This window comes from Camelus bactrianus, chromosome 36 (assembly GCF_048773025.1).
Source record: "Camelus bactrianus isolate YW-2024 breed Bactrian camel chromosome 36, ASM4877302v1, whole genome shotgun sequence".
Classification (NCBI taxonomy): Eukaryota; Metazoa; Chordata; class Mammalia; order Artiodactyla; family Camelidae; genus Camelus; species Camelus bactrianus.
In genome coordinates this window covers 1262251-1283131 of record NC_133574.1, presented here as the reverse complement: position 1 = coordinate 1283131, position 20881 = coordinate 1262251, and the positions used below count along the sequence as shown (strand labels likewise).

At 41.1% G+C, this 20881-nt stretch overlaps 1 protein-coding gene across 1 annotated transcript in view; it reads right to left on the bottom strand.

Annotated features, from left to right (window-relative positions):
* SPMIP7 (sperm microtubule inner protein 7) overlaps nt 1–20881 on the bottom strand; it is a 35378-nt gene that overhangs the window by 9772 nt on the left and 4725 nt on the right. Inside the window, exons 2-7 of the mRNA XM_010950220.3 lie at nt 18981–19078; nt 13772–13848; nt 11185–11323; nt 10228–10295; nt 4580–4621; nt 3176–3283 (exon numbers count right to left, since the gene is read on the bottom strand). Coding sequence (XP_010948522.2) covers nt 3176–3283; nt 4580–4621; nt 10228–10295; nt 11185–11323; nt 13772–13848; nt 18981–19078 — 532 coding nt within the window. The remainder of the gene's footprint in view (nt 1–3175; nt 3284–4579; nt 4622–10227; nt 10296–11184; nt 11324–13771; nt 13849–18980; nt 19079–20881) is intronic.

The following is a 20881-nucleotide window of genomic DNA, read 5'->3' as shown; positions in this document are numbered from 1 at the left end:
GCATTTTACTTTGTACAAACGTATTTCAACTGTTTTTACAATGAACACATTTGGAAGGAAAAGAAATATGATACTTGGTGAGTTTTAACGCTATTATCGAAGGTGTCCGAGCATCCACGTTGAACGTAAATTCTGGGTTTGTGCTAAGAGGTTAAGATCCCGTTAAAAATTGAAACCTAATTGTAAACGTACATAATACTTCTAGGAAAATGTTTGGCAACATGCTTCAGAACGTTGATATAGTTTGACCCCATTTAATGCATTTCAAGGGATCTCCCCTGTAAATAAATAATTCCAAATCGTGCAGAAGATTCACTTAAAAAGTGTTTGACAGCATCATAGCAAAAATTTTAAAAATGGAGAGAATTTACACATGTAACATAAATGCAATAGCCAATGACAGCACATCTACAAGAATAAAAATTAGGATGAGTTACAATTAGATGCACCCAGGATGACACTGTAATGTGAAGGCAGTAAAAAGTGTACACGGATCAGGCTGTGTGAATATATATGCAAGAAAGATTCAAGACGCATACAACAGATGGAAATATGTCAAAACCTTAATAATGGTGATGGGTTATGCTTCTGTGTGGAAGTTTGGCTATGTTTTTATTGTTATTAATTGTTTTCTGTGCTTTTTCCCCCCCTAATAATCAGATTCAGTTCTACAATTTAAAAAAAAAAAGCTATTTTTAAAATTTAGTATAATCAAATGACTTGGTGGCCAGAATACAAAATCGGTTAATGAGGAAAATTTGAAAACATTTGCCTTTTGGGGAAATTGGTGATTCTGACAGGGGAACCAGTTAAGCCCAAGGAGTCAGTAGCCTGGACTCTGAAATGGGACCTCCACTGAAGGAGGTGGGGCGGGCATGGCTCCCCCGCCACGAATAAATGTCATGGTCATGAGCGGAAACTTAAAGATCATACAATGAAGATCTTTTCCTTTAAGGAAGTTTAAGAGGAGGAAGCAGAGAGAGACTCAGGTTTCCTTTTGAATAGGATGGTCCTCTACACGCTGCTTGGCCCAGAGTTAGGACGTTTGTGTCTCTGGGTTCTGGACTTCATGCAAATGGCATCGCACTGTGTGCATTCTTCCGTAATCTGCTCAGTGTGGAACCGTGGAAAAGACAGGACATTTCGTCCAGAGGTTCAGGGAGAAAAGCAAGCCAGGGAGAGGCTTGAAATCCGGCAGGGAAGGAGGCCCAGGCGACGAGTGAGGCAGCGAGATTTTAATAAAATACCACTCCCCTCGCCAGGCCCAGGTCACACAGGCATTTACCTCTATTTTAGTTTGTATTTTACATATGACACTATGCGTATTTTTGTCCCAGTATCTCACAGTAAAAATGGAAAGCATTTCTTTGTGCTAAGAGGTTAAGATCCCGTTAAAAATCGACAACTAGAGTCCCAGGAAGAAAACTTTGCAGCCTCGGGGGCCCTCAAGTGTCCACTCTGGGTAAGTACAGTTAGCGTCTTCAATTCTTCCGCAGGGTCCACGCACAATTTCCCAAAACACAGGCGGGGCGGGAGGGCCTGCTTCCCGATTTACTCAGATTATAAAGCAGCTGCCGGACTGCTCTCCACTCTCTTTGGAGAATGGCCGGAAAGAACACCTTTTGAGTCTTTTAAGAATGTTTCGTAAAACGTTCCAAAATTCAGACGCACATTGCAAAGAAGAAACTGTCTAAATTTTAATGCCGGGGGCATATTTTGAATTGGTTTTATCCTCATGTCCTTTCTTAAAAATTTTTCAGAATTACTACATTCAACACTACCAGTTTCCCTGCAGAAACTACAGAAGGACCAAACCAATACACTCTTCCTCAGACCCACTCCATCCTGCTTTGTGTTAAAATTACTGGTGTGCACAGCTTACCAGCCCTTCAGATTTTTAAGCTATGTGAAGGCAAAGTCTTTCACACAGTGCCTGGAATATTTATGTACCCATTTCTTTTTCTTTTTTTTTTTTTGTTGAAATAGATCAACTTATTTAATTCATCAGAGCAATAAGTTACAGAAATATACTTTGAAACAAAAGTTAGTTTTGAAAAATACTTTAGTTTAGCTAAGGAGTCCAAAGAATCAGAGAGTCAGAATTCCCCAGGGGGAAAATTCAAAGTTATTATAGCATGGTGGTGGAATACTACTCAGCCATAAAAAAGAATGAAATAACACCATTTGCAGCAACATGGATGGACCTGGAGAATGTCATTCTAAGTGAAGTAAGCCAGACAGAGAAAGAAAAATACCATATGATGTCACTTATACGTGGAATCTAAAAAAAGGACACAAATGAACATATTTACGAAACAGAGACAGACTCACAGACGTAGAGAACAAACTTATGGTTACCAGTGGGGGAGGGAAGTAGGAAGGGATAAATTGGGACTTTGGGATTTGCAGATACTAACTACTAAATATAAAACAGATAAACAACAAGTTTATACCGTACAGCACAGGGAACTATATTTAATACCTTCTAATGGCCTGTAACGACAAGGAATATGAAAAGGAATATATATATATATATATATATATATATATATATATATATATATGACTGAATCACTGTGCTGGACACCAGAAACTAACACAACATTGTAAACTGACTGTAACTCAATAAAATAAAATAAAATAAAATAAAATAAAATAAAATAAAATAAAATAAATTATAAGATGTAGGCTAGGTCTGAAGGACAGCCAATGTGAATTCAACTAGTTGGTTTTGTGGGTACAACTGATGGTTTAAAAAAAAAAAGAAATCAATTAATATTTAAAATACATTCGAGATTCACACTGCAGTCCTGCAAGATCTTTCCTGAGAGCTTTTCAGTCATTGCAGAAATCGATGGTATCAAATTCCCAGTGGTTTAAGGACGAGAACCCAGGACTGCAGCTTGCGGTCATGGGCCATTGCGAATCCTGGGCAGTGACTTCCCAGCCTCGGGGTCTCCACTGGTAAACACAGAATGTCACGCTGCAGAGGCCCAGGCTAATGCTGGAAGCTGCCACCTCCTCTGTGACCAACTCCAGCTCTTACAGAGGACGGGCAGCTTCCATCCCGACCCAGCTCAGCATGAGGACTCTGCTGATTCCTTCCTGCTTAGCAAAGCCGGTCGCCGCATTTCCCCCCTAAGAATAAAGGGAAGTGACCGTAAGAGCAACTCACCGACTCGCGGTTGTGCGGAGAATTTCCGAGCTCCGGGGCTTGGCGAGGGACGTGATGTCGCCCCAGGGGTTGTCAAGGTCATCGGCATCTGTAGACTGCACACAGCCACTGTCAGGATGAAAAGAAAAGATGTGTGTGTGGTGGGGGGGGGGTTAGAACAAACAGAAAAAAAAAAATAGATGAACATATCCTAACTTACAGAGGAAATCTTGCCAAAATAGATCAATACATAAAAAATGAACCACGATGCTGGAACAAAAAGGAGGTAGACTTCAGATTTTTCAGAGTAACAGCTGATCTTACGTTTGAGCCAGAGTGAGAGGGACAGCTGGTTTGAGATTCTGAGCAGAGAGGCCGCTGTCCTGCAGCCCTGAGACAAGTCCTCCTCTGGGATGGGGAGGCGGCCTGGGGCCAGGCGGGGACGGGTCTCGCCCAGGGCCAAGGGGCCTCCTGTGGAGCTGGGAACCTGGCAGGTGCCGGGGATGCTGGGCAACCAGTGATGCGGCTCTGGATCCAGAGAGAGGGTCCGCTTAGGGGACACCAGTCAGGGGGTGTCCTTGAGGTCCTTCTGGGGCCACTAGGAGAACGAGGCGTCTGCTCCGCAGTGGAGCAGAGAGCCGGGCATGATGCGGGGCAAGGATGAAGGGCCCGGATCCCCCCCCTTTCCTGGCTTGCTTCCTTCCAAGGTACCATGATCTGATTGTTTGTGTCCACCCCCCCGGGTTGAAATCCTGATGCCCAAAGGTGACGGTAGCTGGAGGTGGGAGGTGCTTAGGTCATGAGGGGGGAGCCCTCAGGAAAGGAATTAGAGCTCTTACAAAAGAGACCCCACAGAGCTCCCCGCTCCATCACTGTGACCCAGAAGAGCCCCGTCACCCGGACGTCTGGGACTTCCAGCCTCCAGAGCCGTGACACAGACACGTCCGTGGCTTGTAACTCGCCCGGTCTGTGACATTTCTTGTAGCAGCCAACAGACTAAAACAAGTTCTTTCCTTCTATTTATGGCCAAGAAGACCCCACGTGGTGGGAGATTCATATCTCTGCCATCCATGGACAGCCAGACTTAAATTTAGAAAAGCAGGCGGCCCCATTTCCACGTCAAAAATAAGTCTTTCTGGTTGACAACACCCAGTGTTAGTCGCACCCAAGGTACTTCATTTCATAAAATAACCAATTTGGGAAAACTGAAAATACGGTCCCCCTTTCCTTCATTCACCAAAATCTTTTAACAAATCTTTGATGGAACTCCTGACCTTCAGCAGGTACCACGCTAGGAAGACACCAGAAGTTGGTCAGAAAGCAGAAGTTGTTCCAAAAAGTGAATTACAGACATGAGTGAGCTGAAAGCCAAGACAACTAGATGTAAATCTAGTCATTTTGGGGACGTTAAGAAACATTACTTACGTATAGAGGGGAACGTATTTGCTTCTGGAACTCGGACTCACACTGAGAAAAGAAGATACAGGCAACTGAGTCACTGGCATTAGGTTCCTACACACCAGACTATTTCAGTATTTCTCTTATTAAAATTAAAACAAATATTCCGGGATACCGCACAGGAATTGGCTTCCCGAAGGCGGTGATTTTAAAACAGAAATGACGCAGTTTATCCCTGGTGAAAACTTGAGTTTCCCTTTAGCATCCATCCCCTTGGTTTAAGACCCGTGGGGGTCACATTATTTCCGTTATTTCTCTCGCTGATTCGTAGCAATTTTAAAATCTTGCCAACAGTCTGATCCCAAATAATTCTGAAACTTTTGTACGTATTTGGCAAAGGCATTAAAAAAAACTAAAGCTAAAGTGAAATGAGAAAGATATCGCTGTAAACGAAAGTCAAGCGCAGAACAAATTGACGGCAAGCGACCAACGGCACATACGTCTTTGCTGACGCTTCCGTTTCAAAGCCGCCTCCTCCCGGGCGTTTCTGTGCCGGGTCCCCAGTGAGCAAACAGGCGATGCTTGGCAGAGCTGACCTCCCCCTTTCTCAGACACACAGGATGCTCACGTCTGACTGGATCTCCCTGACCAGCCGGTGTGGTCCTCCAGGGTGGAGAGCCAGTATGTCCACACAAAGGGATGCCCCGGAGCTGAAGCCACCACCGTGGCCCAAGGAAATGCAGAAACTCACAAGATTGCAGGTACTCAGGGCATTCGGACTGTGTTCTCCCTGTTCCGACCCTGGAACCAGCCACTTCTCCAAGGGTCTCAACGTGGTTTTTTAAGTGGAATGGCATTTAAACGCCAGGTGCTCTCCGTGGCCAGCACTAGGAATATGTGGGTAGACACGCACCCGTGTCTACCCACATATCTGCAGAGATTTGTATCCACTTTCTGCATATGTACGTAAAGGGGTGCCTCGGAGATGTTGTGGGTTCACTTCCAGACCACGGCAATAACGCCAACACCGCAGTAAAGGGAGTCACAATTTTTGGGTTCCCCAGTGCATATAAAAGTTATGTGTGTACAACAGGGGGGTCTATTAAGCATGCAAGAACGTCATGTCTAAGGAAAAGCACATTCCTCAATTAAACAATACTTCAATGCTAAGCAATCTGACCATCGTGTAGGCCTTCAGTGGGCTGTGCACTTGTCACAACAGCGATATCAAGCATCGCTGATCACGGGTCACCAGTACAAATGCGATGATAATGGGGAAGTTCGGAATACTGGGAGAACTACCCAGATGTGACACAGAGACATGAGTGAGCCAGGGCTGCTGGGAAAATGGCACCGACAGACTTGCTCGAGGCAGGGCGGCTGCAAACTTTCAGTCTGTAAATAACGTCGTATCTGCCAAGCGCAGTGAAACGAGGTCTGCCTGCAAATATAAGCTGGCGGGGCCTCTCCTAACCCATCCAGCACCGCAGGGTCCACGCTTAGCCTCCCCCCACCCCATTTACTTGCGCTTTCCTTCTTGGACAGTGCGAAACCCGCCTCCTACCGACCGTCAACTTTTCTGCTCAAACCTGGAATGCATGCAAGAAGTTTTACAACTGCGGCCATTTCCTGGCGAGAAACGCACGTACTGAGCAGCGCACGGTGCTCGCAGATAGTTCCTTTTGTCTTTAGCCGTACAGTTTTTGGTCAAAATACTGTTTCCAAATGTATGAAAGTCCAAATTAATTTAGGACCGCTCCCGTCTCCCCATCCACTTAAATACAGTTACGTCATTTGTAACACAGAAACACTTGTCAGTCGTGTCTGCATTCCATCCTGGGTTTTCCCAACATCCTGGTAGATTATCTATCTGTCTATCTATTTATCTGTCTTTCCATCCATCCATCCATCCATCCATCTTATCTATGCATCCATCCAGCCATCCTATCTATCCATCCATCCAATCTATTTATCTATCTATCCATCCATCCATTTATCTATCTATCCATCCATCAATTTATCTATCCATCCATCCATCCATTTATTTTTTTACTTTGCATTTAGTAAAGTTTGTTCCCTGTAGTGTATAGTTCTAAGGGTTTGACAAATAAAAAGACCACCACAGATCTGTACAGAGCTGTTCCATCCCCTACATTTTCCTTTCCAGGCTCTCTGTAGTCAAATCTTCCCCTTCCCCCAAATCCTGGCAGCCACCAATCTATCTCCATCTCTGGAGTTTTGCCTTTTCCAGCATGTCATGGAAATGCAATCGTGCACTATGTGACCTTTGGAGTCTGACCACTTTCACTGAGCAAAATGCATTTAACATGCCCCTGCATTGTTGGTGTCGCCCCTGTCCTTTTTCACGGCTGACTAGTATTCCACCACATGGGTGTGCCCTCGTGCCTCTGTCCAGCGGCCCCTGGTAAAAGATGGCTTGGTTGTTTCTAGGTCTTGAAGACTGTGAATGGAGCTGTTACAAGCATTCACACATAGGTTTTGTTGCTCATGGGAGCAACATTTGACAGAGGAAGGCACCAGGGTGTGTGGAACCCTCAGGAGCTCGGAGATGGGGCAGAACGCAGACATTTAGCTTTAGTTCATTGGATGATTAATCACTGAAACTGTAAGTGCCATGGACCTGTATAAACCGGGTGAGCTGTGTGCTATTCTACCACACAATACGTAAATAAAAAGATGATGATGACATTTTTTTATTAGCACTCACATAATATTGAGTTAGTGTCAATAATTTACATCTTTATTCTTTTACCAGACATTTGAACAGGATTACCAATAATTTCAGCTTGCTGGGTTAACAAGGATCTTATATTTTTGAATGTTTTAATCTTTTATTAAATGACTACCATTCAATTTATACTTTGGAATCTACTATTTATACTGAGATCATTCTACATATTTGGCAAAATGATCTTTTTAAATAATCTTTATCAAGAATTTTACACGCTACTTTTAGAATATGGCTCAATGGAATCTGTTTGCTGACGAAACTTAGTATTTTTTCTCAACATTGTCACTATTCTCAGTTTCAGATTCAGGATTTAAACTTGACTGTAATTTTCCATGTTTCCACTTTGTTGTTCTTTTTCCTTCTAATAATTTAAAAAATCCTTGTTTAAAGGGCAATTTATGCTGGTTTTATTGAAGTGATACATACAAGTGTGAAAGATTTTAAAAGTGTCATCTTTGATGTTATTTTTCCATAATTGAAATTTGTCAAAAACGTGTTAATTTTGCTAAGACTAAAAAAACTCCCATATTTGCTCTGCAATTAACTGTGAATTAAGTAAATATAAAATTAAATGTGCAAGATTAAAAACTCTCCTATTGAGGCAATGATCAATTTGACCATCATCAAACCAGAAAATCAGGGAAAACTCCAGGGAACAAAAGATGGCATAACTTCACTGTGGTCACCTACATTTTTCTTATGCTTTATCTGTCTGTCTCATGCTGTTCTTCATAACTGGCCACAGTATTTGCTGCAGAATACACGTATCTGTTTAAAGTTCCCTGTGAGGCATTCTTAGATTTTCTGTTCTATTTAATTTTCACAAAATGCTGACTGTGACTCCCCAATAATGGGCTGCAACCCATAGGCTATGAAGCACTCATTCAATGACTCAGAAGGGGCTGCTCATTACAGTGGACCAGGATAACTGCCTGCCGTGCTGAGAAATGGAACCCTGGGTCACACCGAAAGCAAGAGTGGATTTCACGTGGTTTATAGAGGTAAGTGTGCATAGCAAAGTTTTGAAATTTTTAGAGGAAAAAAGTAAGTAAAGAGGAATAGTATGTTTACTACTTCTGGAGAGGGAGAAGATCTATTTTGAAAATTCCACAAAAATAACAAGACAGAGAGGATGATGTTGATGAATTCAGTTATATTAAAATTCAAAACTTCAGCTCAGCAAAGGGCACCATAAAAGAGAAAGTCACCAACTAGAAGTAGATATTTTGATGCATATTATGAATAAAGGATTTTTGTGTGTGTTGTGTGATTTTTTTTATTGAGTTACAGTCAGTTTACAATGTCATGTCAATTTCTGGTGCGCAGCACAACGCTTCAGTCATACATGAGCACACATATATTCATTTTCATATTCTTTTTCACAGTGAGCTACTACAACATCTTGAATGTATTTCCCTGTGCTCTACAGTGTAAACTTGTTTATCTATTCTATGTATACCAGTCAGTATCTGCAAATCTCAAACTCCCAGTCTGTCCCTTCCCATCCAGAACAACAGACGTAAGAATTTCTGCAATTAATACATAAAAAACCACCAAACTAACTGCAAAAGGGGCAAAATATAAAAGCAGGTAAGTTACACAGATGAACACCCAAATAAGTCATAACTTACCCAAAAAAATGCTTATTGGCCACCAGGTAAATGTAAGTTAAAATTATAATGAAGCACAATTTCATACGTCTAAGATTGGAATTTTTTTTAATTCGAAGATTCCACATGCTGGGCCCGATGTGCGGTAGTGGGAACCCCACGTTGCCGATGGTTGAGTCCACTGGCAAAACTGGAGAATGACGTACCACATTGAGGACATAAATAGAGTGCACACCTCATGACATAGCAATTGTAGCTGTGAGGGTGTGCATATAGAACCCAGGAAGAGTTTTATACTTGGGTGCATAAAGACACGGGGACACTGTTTCCAACTGGAATAGAAAAAAATTTAAGTTATGAGACTGGATGAATCGATTGCAGTATATCCATTCACGGAAGCTGGTGCATCCGGGAAAATGAACACTGAGAGGTGCCAGCATGTGTGAATCTCATGCACACAGTACTGAATAGAAATGTTAAGTTGGATGATAAATATATGTTTGATGTCACTTATAATGAGCTGATAAACACGGAACACAGTTCCATGTCTCGGTTAAGAATAACACGTATGTTTTAAGGATCAAAGGGGTGCATGGAAATGTGAAACATCAAGTCTAGAATGACAGTGACCCCTTAGGGAGGCACCTGTGTGGAGGGATGTACTTCAGGGCTTCCCTGGTGTTAATGATGGTTTATTTTTGAAGTTGGGAAGTAGATACACAGATTATATCACATTTTTACTGACACACTGTTATACAGGAAATATTCAAAAATAAATTAAAAAAATAAAAACAGAGGTGATGGCTGGATGGTCGGTTAAAATGAGAACCAAAAAAAGAGACAAAATTGTGACATTTTCAAAGACAGAAACACCAAGTTTTTTAGACTAAATGCACAAAATTACTTGTGTGGGAAGATTAGTAACACAGTCATTGTTTCTAGCATGAATAGAACACAAAAAAACTCCATGGTACAAAAGTTGACAGAAAATAATGTACAATCCATTGAAGTCCATGAATTTTACAACATTATAATTCTTCATCTCAAATTATTTATAAAACACTCCCTATTTTTAAATGGTTGTGGTGTATTTAATGGTCTAAATTCTAGGAAGGGCTGAGAGAAGACAAGAGAAAGCTGGCAATGCTGAGTGTGGACCTGGATTTGGGTTCTCATTCCAGTCCAGGGGATGGAAGTCTGAGGACCCTGGAACAGCCCCACCCTTTCTGTAGCCCAGGGCCAGAGCAGCAGAGTCTTACGATAAAGACGTGAGAAGTCTAGTGATAATGACAAGGTTAGCAGATACAACTTACAAGTTAACTGGTTTCACTGGGGCCAAGAAAGATCTCGTTTGAAACCTGTCCCAGAGTCCACCGACCATCTGCAATCATCACCAAAACGAATTTCAGATATTTAACTAACAAGATACTGTAATTTCTTTTTTTTTATTGAGGTATAGTCAGTTTACAATATTGTGTCAATTTCTGGTGTACAGCACAGTTTTTTAGTCATAAATGAATATACATATATTTGTTTTCATATTCTTTTTCACCAAGAGCTACTACAATATATTGAATATATTTCCCTGTGCTATACAGTATAAACTTGTTTATCTATTTTATATACACCAGTCAGTATCTGCAAATCTTGCACTCCTGTTTACCTGTTCCCACTCCCTTCCCCCCAGTAACCATAAGTCTGTATTTTATGCCTGTGAGTCTGTTTCTGTTTTATACATAAGTTAATTTGTCTTTTTTTTTTTTTTTAGATTCCACATATGAATGACATCATATGGTATTTTTCTTTCTCTTTCTGGCTTTCTTGACTTATAACGACATTCTCCAGGGACATCCATGTTGTTGCAAATGGCATTACTTCATTCTTTTTCATGGCTGAGTAGTATTCCATTGTATAAATAGACAACAGCTTCTTTATCCAGTCATCTGTCGATGGACATTTAGATTTTTTAAATCAAGTCTTTGCAAATGACTTGAGGAAAAGGTAATCTTTAAATGAAACTTTTAAAATTTCAATATAGATATTAATGTATTTAAGGACATTGATGACTTTTATGATTATGGCATTTTCATAAAAATTTCCATAAATGCATATATTCACTTTGTTCTTTCCATAATTCTTAACAATAAAAGAAGTACTACCGAGACATACAGTTTGGAGGTTGGTGCAGTAACAAATGCGTTGTTGCAAAACTGTAACGTCATACAGTAGAAGGGACTCTGCATGTGTAGTTAAGGTTACTCACTGCTGACCTGAGTTATTGCTGGAGATGGTTCATATCTCTTCAGTGTAAAACACTGTGAGACGAGGTCAGCAGCTTTTTCCACTGTTGTTTCTTCTGGATCAAGTTTTGGCGGTATCATCTTGTCCCAAGGGACCACTTCGTAAGCTCTAGGAAATTATTAAATCATGACACACATTGTGAGAAAAACCACATATTCAACTGGTACAGTTCTTCACAAGATCATTTTCTGTGGTAGGCAGAATTCGACAATGACCCCCAAGATTCCTGCCCCTTGGTGTGCGTTCTGTGTGTAATCACCTCCCCTCAGGTGTGTGCAGAGCAAATGACTATGATAGGATGTCACTCTCATGACAGTGTCCATGGCAATTTTACATAGTAAATGGTTTTGTGTGTTTGTAATTGTGGTTCCTAATCAGCTGAACTTGAGTTGCTCGAAAGGCAGACTATCCTAAGTGGGTCTGATCTAAGCAGCTGAGCCCTAAAATGAGGCAAAAAAGCAACCAGCAGCAGACACTCTTCTGTTATCCTTAAACAGAGCCCGCGAGTCCCTCAGCTTCACTGAGCTGGAGTCTGCCAACAATCGGGATGACCCTGGAAGATGAGGACGACAGCTGACACTCTGATTCCAGCCTGAGGGACCCATTGCATGGAGCCCAGCTGGGACGTGCCTGCACTCTGACCTGTGGGACTCTGAGACAATAAATGAGTGCACTTTAAAGCTGCCATGTGTGTGGCAATCTGCTACAGCACTAGAACCCCAACGCGTAGACTTACATACATCTTACACTTTTCAAAAACAAAATTAATTTGGCCTTTGCAGTAGGGCAGGAAGACCACTGATTCACAAATAAATTAAGGCTGAGAAAATTGAACTCGTTGGCTTATGGTCACTCGGCTACTGATGGTGGAGGCCAGGTCTCAGATGTTGATTATCTGCCTGTGAAGAGTCTGAAGGATGCCCACTGTTCCACACACGTGTAGCCAAGGTTATAAAGTCATGAGTGTGGAGCGAGGACCCCAAGCATCTTAGCAAATGCAATCATCACATACGTAAGGACTTGAATCTTAAGGGATCCTCTTGTGTTTAGAGTTTTGAGGGCTGTTCTTTTTTGACGGACGTACATGACAGATGCAGTGAAACGCACTCCGGTTTGGTCGCAAATTAAAAAACCAACAATCCCGCCTTTCAGAGACTCCTCTGACGGGACCAGTGAACACGGGCCCTGTTTCCTGCTGCCTGGACACGGGGATCCCCCTCCTGCCCCACCCAAAGGTGGTGCTGTTGCTGATCTTTTGATCAAGCCACTACCTTCCAAACAATCTCAGGGTTAGTCAAAGTCTGTTTGTGACCTTCAGTCTCTCAGAAAATATTTACTGAGTGATTACTATATTTCAAGCACTGTGCTAGGTGCTTAGGATAAGAGGAATGAATACAGACTAAAATTAAAATTATAGTTTCCACAGTAATGTTGTAAGGATTCAATAAAATAATATTAGTAACAGTAAATAGCACAGTGATGGGTCCACCTTGTTTTCACTGTTGTGTATAGATTTTGAATGTTGCTCATTCTGAAACCAGTATCCTAAGGAAAAGCAAAACCTAATAAAATGTAATTAATTGTGCTCAAGGCTTAAATGCTGCATTATTCTTTTGACACATTTAACTAGTTTGTATTAAGAAGTTAATCTCTGAGTTGAACCAGAGCTTGAAAGGCAAGTTACCTCTCAGCCTTGTGTATTTCATGAGTATTTCATGGACTTTCCATAGCAGTTACACAAGTTTTTTCACCAAGAAAACTTTTATAAACTACTTTAAAAAGAGACGAGTAAATGGCATAATTTCACACTTTGTTCTGTAAAAACGACTACTGTATTCTGAGTAAAGAATAAATTTAACCAACTCATTATTAACTGTTTCTAAAATGACCACTGGAATGTTTTCCTGCTAAAAACCGAGATAAGAATACAACAGGGAATGAGCTGAAAAACCAGACAGGACTTTCAAGGCCTTTCAGTTACAATCCTTCATTTTTAAGATGAGAAAAACTGAGGGCCCAAATTATTGGAGGATGCCAAAGTCAAATTTAAGGAAGAAATAATGTCATGTTACCCAAATGACACATTTGAGGACAAAAGAATCCTGTTGCCAAACTGTGAAAAAAGTTGCAAGAAAAATTACAGTCTAATATGCACAGAACAGACCAAAAAAAAAAAAATTCCTTAGCAAAATTTAACTAGAACCCAAGACTTACGAATACATGCTCTTTTCTAAAATTGTTCTAAGATTCTGAATTGCATCTCTGCATCATATACGTCTTTATGTTTTTGCTGACCTTTCGGGGTAATATTTATGCACGTGTGTGTTTCATAAAAACGTAGCTGGAGCTGCCATTGGAAATGTGAAGCCGGCCTGCAGCTAGTAAATGTAGGTCTTCCTCCCTGAGCTGCTTATTTCTAGCCATCGTGTAAGTGAGTAAAGACCGGTGTCTGATGTTCTTTGAATTCCTCACAGGACCCAGGATATTGTGGACACAAAGGGGAGGTGTTCTTAAACACATCTTTAAATCAAATTCTACGGGGAAACCCATGCTTACTTTTGTGTAGAGGACTTGTAAAATGAGCTTTTGGCATTAGATTTCTTGTTTGGCTGTAAAAGCAGCTCTCCATCATCCTAGAAGGGGTGAACAGTACGTTAAAAGCGATTAGATATAAAAGGGAATTGTTAACGCTCTCTATTCACCATGCTTTCTTTTCTTCCTCTCCAGTGTCCTTCTTTCACAGCATCTCTTGGATCAACCAGATTAAACGCTTTCCTACCTTCCTCTGTTGTCTGGCAAATTTACATTCTCCTGGTGATTAAGTTAAAATTTACAGAATATTTGCCCTTTGGGTGGCTTGCTGCCTCTTTTTCTTAATGATGCGTTTTGAAAATCTAAATATTTCCAGCAGTTTTATCATCTTAATGTTATACCGAGGCCCATTATCCATTCTGAGGTTAATTTTTTGTAGATGTTTCTGCAGTGAAGCTTGGTTTTTTTCCCCATAGGATATCCGGCTGTTCAGTAATATGTTAAAAGACTTTCCCTTCTTTACTAAAATGCCTTGGCATATTAGAAAAATCAAATGGGTATGTAAGTGGCTCTATTTTATGTCCCATTACCCTGTCCATCATTTTGCCAACTGGTACTGATTATTGTAACTTTATAGGAAGGCTTGAAATCAGACGGCAAAATGCTCCAACTTTATTCTTTTTATTCAAACTTGGTTTAGCTTTTTCAGGTTTCCATTTTACACAGATTTTATAATTAGTTTGCCAGTTTCTTCAAAAGCGCCTCTTTGGATTTTTGATGGAGTTTGCGTTGAAACTACCTGTAGATCAACTGGGCAACCATTAACATATTAGCCAGAATAAGTCTTTCAGCCCATGAATCGGGTTTGTTTTCCATTTATTTAAGGTCTTTAACTTATTTCATCCAGTAACGTACTGTGGTTGTCGGTGAGGAAAATGTGCATGTGTTTCATTACGTTGTATGCTGGTTTTAACGCTTGTAAACAGACTTTCACAATTTCATTTTTTAATTGTTTGCTTCTGATATGTGAAAATGCAACTGGTTTTTGCGTATTAGCAATAAACCTATGACTTTAAATAAATTCAACTATTACATTTAGTAGCTGTTTTGTAAGTACCTGAGGATTTTCTACAAATATTAGGTCATCTCTGTGTAGAGATGGATTCATTGCTTCCTTTTCAATTATTTATGACTTCGTTCCTTTACCTCACTGGAATAGCCATCACCTCCATCAGGTAGAAAATTAAAGTGTTAAGCAGATATTTTTGTCTTTTTCCTGGTTTTACAGAAGAAAAATTGAAACTTTCATCATTAATTTAGCCTTAGTTCTTCATAGATACCTTATATCAGGTTGGGGAAGTTCCCTAATCTGTTGAGAGTTTTTATTACTAATAAATATTCATTTTTCCCTCTTCTTAAGAATAGTCTTGGTTTATTCTGACTCTATAAAGAAAATTTCCATTTCCACAAAAACACAGCTAGGATATTGGCTGGAATTGCCCTGAAACTGGAAGTCAACTTAGAAAAGTCTAAATTTCTGAAAAACATTGAGCCTTCAGTCCAGATAATAGTTTGCTCAGCTTTCTGTTTGTTTAGAGCAAGAAGGTACGTTGAGCGTGCGACACTCCATCTCCTCTACTTCATTGATTGTTTTTAACTTAAAATCTTTTTTTTTTTTTTGCTTTGTTTTTGGGGGAGGTGTAATTAGGCATTAATTTATGTATTTTGATGGAGGGGCTGGGGACTGAACCCAGGAACTTGTGCATGCTAAGCACGTGCTCTGCTACTGAGCTCTACCCTCCACCCCCCCCGATTAATTTTTTCTCTTATCGTTTTTTTCTCTTTTTTGTGCTTTTTCGGAGTTTATTACACTGTTCATTTTGTAGCTTTTTTCTTTTTATTGTCTTGTCTTTAAACCTCAGGATCCCTCATTAAATTTTCACTTCAGTCTCCCTCCCTTGGGACATCATGTAATTAAGTCTTAATTTCTGAATGAATTTTCTTTCACCTACAACTGTATTAGTAGTTAATTGTTGAAATTCTGTCTGAAGGCAGGTTTCCATATCCCCAAATGCTTGTTTGAAAATATACTAATTCACTCTGGAGTGTTATATTGCACTTTTCTCCTGCTTTATAGTTGGTTGGGGGTGGAGAGCCTTTACTAAAGTATTTCGAGTCTTGTTTTCAGTTTCTTTGCAGACCTACTCTGTGTTCTGCCTTCGTTCTGTGAACGTGCTGTGGTTTACACGTCCATAGCTCAGTGGCGCCCTCTTCTGCCAGGGCCGCCAAGTACAGTTTCTTTAATAACATTTTTCCCTTATCTTAGATGACTGCCACCAGGGAAGTCATGTAACCCCCATTAATTAATTTTTCAGTCTTTCAGGATCTTAACTGTTCCTTTTTCTTTTTTCCCTTTACCTACCACCCAGCCTCCAAAGCGTGACTCTCCTTCTGTTTAACCTTCTTCTCCTGCACAATCAGCGCCTTTCAAACATTCAAATCACGTGTTTCCACTCCTTCTCTGAACAGTTAGAGTCTGTTTCTCTCTCTATCAGTGTTTTTTTTTTTTTTAACCAAGTTTAGGCTGGCTTCTGTCTACCAGTTTTCCAATACTGCTCTCATTTACCAAAAAACAACAATCATAATAATATTTCTGTTGAAAGTTTGAGACTTGACTTGTTACGATTTTATATTTCCTTTTTTTTTAAACTTGCAGTAATTTGAAGTTTAGGGTTTCTCTGTCTTCTAGCTATGTTTGTGGCACAGTTTTCATATGCTACGTCTTGTCTTGTTCGGCATTTTTTTTCAGGCATGTGGGGAAGCATAGCTGTATGCGGCCACCATTGCATCTGGCTCCCCTAAAGTCATATTTTTTTTTCTTTTTTTGTTTCTTTTTTTTGTTCTTCTTATCAGCATTGGCAGGTATGTGTCAATTTTCTTCTCAGTGAGCTAACCTGTGGCTCTGGTAGTCTTTTAAAATATGTTTATTTTCCATTTCCTTCATTTCTTATTTTATCTTTACCGTTTCCTCCCTCCCTAAAAAAAAAAAAAAAATTTCGCCATGTTTTTCTCACTTTTTGAGATGGATACTTGCTCAGTTCTGAAAATTTTCAGGTTTTCTTCTGTTATAAAATATTAAGATTATGCGTTTTCCCCAGGGTGTCATTATAGTTGCAATTTTCACACACATGGCTATTAATAATTTTATTATTATTTAGTTCAAGATGTTTTCTCGTTTCTACTTTAGGATTTCTTTGGCCCGAAGCTCATTCGTAAGTATAGGTGCCCATTTCTAAGCACACAATTTCCCAGATGTTGTGATCTGTCATAATTGTCTCGTGGACAAAGAATCTGCTCCGTATGATTGAAACATTTGGAAAAAAAAATTTACACTTGTTTTATGGCATAGTCTGTGGTCATTTTTATTAACGGTCCTTGCAAAAGAATTTATTTAACTATGTCTGTTACGTCAGCTTGTTAATTGCACTGTTTTATTCCACCATATCGAGTCTTAAGAACGACACTGAAGGGTTCCTCCTTTACATCCTGACACCTCGGCATTATTCACAGGAAGACCCTCCATCAGCATCATTGTCATGAATTCCTCAGTTCCCTAGAATTTCTTCATTTCCACAAAACCTAACAATAGCGGACAACTGATGCCTGGGTTCCAAACACTGCAGTAAACAACGTGAAAAGTAACTTTCAGAAACATCCTGCTTCTTTGCATCTCTGTGTCGTCCGGGCTTTGTCTCCCGAGACTCCTGCTGTGGGGGTCACGTCTGGCTCACTTGGCGTGGAACCGTGAGTAATCCTGAATGTGCAGCAGAAAACGTGTGGGGACGCCTCGGGGAGCCCCCAGAAATAAACACAGCAGCGGGGGTACCAAGTGTGTCTCCACATATCGCTTCTGTCCTGTTCTTTTGCACATCTGGGATTTCAAATAAACATATGTTCTTCTTTTTGCCGTATTGTCCATGTTTCTTACTCTCACTGAGGCACTTTCCATGTTTCTGTAAATTTGTGTAGCTTCTTCTCTTTCATCAACCATTTCCCCAATTCTTGCTTTAACTGCCTCGTCTGCTGCTGCACCCCACTTCCTGTTCCTTGTTTACTGTATTTTTCAGTTCTGGAACTACTCCCCCCCCTCCCAATTTCCTAATTTTCCATTTTCTAATTTCTAATTTATTTACAAAAATTGTGAGCTCATCTTTTTTACTTTTTGAGCATTTCAAAACATCTGAGTGTCTAACTGCAGATGAATTATCAGGCAGATCAACTTCAAGAAGGAGGTCATGTAAGAGTAACAGAAGTGGAAACTGATTTTGAAAGCATCCGTATCTTCACGGGGTTTCTTTTTGGGGTGATGAAAATGATCAAAAATCAGACTGTGGTGATGGCTGTACAATTCTGTAAATAGCCTAAAACTACTGAACTGAACACTTCAAGTGGGTAAATTTTATGGTATGCAAAATGTATCTCAATAAAGATGTTCTTTAAAAATAAAAAACCAAACTCGTCATACCCACGTACCCCTGGGAAGTCTTCAAGTAATTCAAACACCAAGGGTTTAGTCTATAAAATCCACGTGGGATAATGGTTAATAACATAATCCTTCAATCCAGAAATACATCTATGTTTAATGTCTGATTTGATATTTACTATCTTGGTGGTCAAAAGCCAGTTCCTTGACATCCCTCGGCTTCAGCTTCCTCAAATACTATGGGGCTAACACCACCGTCTTGCCTGGAAGCAGGGCCTGGAACACAGCTTTTGTTCATTTAATGCCCGGTGGGCGTGCTCGAGGTGAAGCGGAGGATAGGACGGGGAAAAGATAACACGGGAACGTGGTTTCAGCTAAAGACTGGCCTGAATCTGTTTCCTCGAGGGTGTCAGTCACTGGCCAGGTTCTGAGGGGGACGGTGTGGGAGGGAGCTGTCCTCCTGCGGGTGGCCGTCACACACTTGGTGGCCATTGCTCACGGCCACCGGGGAAGGCGCACTGGTCAGCAAAGGGGGCCTGGGTTGGGTCCCACCATCACCTGCCACTCACTCCTGTTTCACAACGTTGTTGGGACACGATACACAATGACAGCGAGGTTTCCCACAGTGCCGGGCACGTAAGAAGTACTTTGTAAATGGCAGCTATTTTTTACAGGGCATAAAATACCAAATACACAGACAATGACACAAACTGGTTACAAACACAACACCATCTGGAAAGAAAACCTTACTGTAGGCGCTGCGTCCTCATCAAACGTGTATGTGTGATTTACTGAGCATCCTTCACGAAGAGGCTGCAGCGGAGTGACCTTCACGGGGCTCGTCCAACCTGAAAACAAAGGTGCACGTGTTTGGGATGCATACACACAAAATGCAGCAGGAATTCCTTCTCCCACCAGAAAGCTAAACTGCGTGGTGCTAATTGATTTTTCAAGGGACTATCTGACAGCTTGTCTCAGCAGAGAGAACAGAATAGCTCTGGAACTTACGTGTTGGGGTAATTGCAATAGTGCAGAATTATTTGTTGTTTATTACGCGTTAATGGAAGAGACCTGTTGGGTGCCGTGAATCTGCGTGTGTGTGTGTGTGTGTGTGGATGTGTTGGGGCTGGCGAGACACAGAGTTTACTATGTAGCGACTCACCTGCTGATACAACAGACTACAAAATGTGAAGGTTGCCTTAAACAAGTATTTACTGCACGACAAAGGGAAGCAGATGACGCATGAAGACGGAAAACAGGTTTCCTGGTTTTGAGATGCTCACGAACGGTGTGCGGACGGTAGGCCTGCCCTGTGACAGCAACATCACAGTCCTCATGAGGACTGACCCAAGGATGCGCACGGCTGCATCGTGAGACTGCAGGCGATGGCGGAAGATGAACAAGAGGCAGGCCAAAGTCAGGGCCAAGCGGCCACGGACCTAAGCTCCAGACAGACCGCCCTGGGCAAGGTTTAATCGGAGAGACTGACAACTTTGGCCGATGCCTCTGGTCTGGACTGGGGACGAGTGTCAGTGAGGATGACTCTTGGACCACAGACGTCCTTCCCCTACTCCACGGGGGCTTGTGACTCTGGCCCCTGCTTTTTAGCTCTGCCCCATGAATTAGTCTAACTCAGCAAAAGATGAACTAAAAAGTTACAGTTTGGGAGACGGGGGGGGGGCAGCACAGAGACGTCTAAGCAGAGGTGAGGTGAGCTGGGCTTGGTGGCTGCGTGGACGTCAGCAATGCAATCTCTTAGGATCATGGTTTTTTATTTTTATTTATTTTTTTTATTCTTAGGATCATGTTTTGACATTTACATAAGCCCACTGACAAGCACGCTGGTGTGTGACGTACTTCATTCTGAGAAAACAGCCTGTCTTTTTTTTTTTTTTATCAGAATGTACGAGAAACTATGCGTATTTAGGTCTGGCTAAAAACTGTACACACTTATCACTTATACTTAATGATTATTTCCAGAATCCTCAACACCCCTGGAGGCCCAGGGGAAACGACATTGAACCCAATCCCTGCACTGCAGGTAGGGCTAGTTAACAGCTACGACTGATTAAATGCTTTACCAGCTTCCACAAATTGTGCCACGTATTTTAACCATCTTGATTCATTGAATTCTTACGATTTTATAAGAGAATTTATGCACAAAGGAAGTGAAAATTGCAGGCTTCGTAACAAACGTTACTGGTTCGCTCCCACATCTAACAAACGTTACTGGCTCGTTCCCTTGTCGTAAATATTTTTACACGAATTACATTAGACAGGAAGCTTTCTGCTAGGATTTGAGTGGATTCTGTTGTCCTGACCTAGGCAGTGAAACAGAGGCTGGACGAACTCTATACTTGGTTCTAACCTGCAGGCGTAATGCCTGTTAACCCTAAGTTAATACTTTAAAGTTGACACTAAGATAATAAGTTCTATCCATAAGTTAGCTTCAAGAAATGATTTCTGCAACCTCTAACTTGCTGGAATCATTTTTTTCAGTCCACCCTTGGAAAAACTCACAAAAACAAACCAACAAGTTTGCCCTTGAACATCGGACGAGGCTGGGATTTGCTGCTTACAAAGTGACACCCTGGTCTAAAATGGACTCCAGTGGAAAATGCGTTGCATTCTTTAAAGATGTGTTCTTGAAA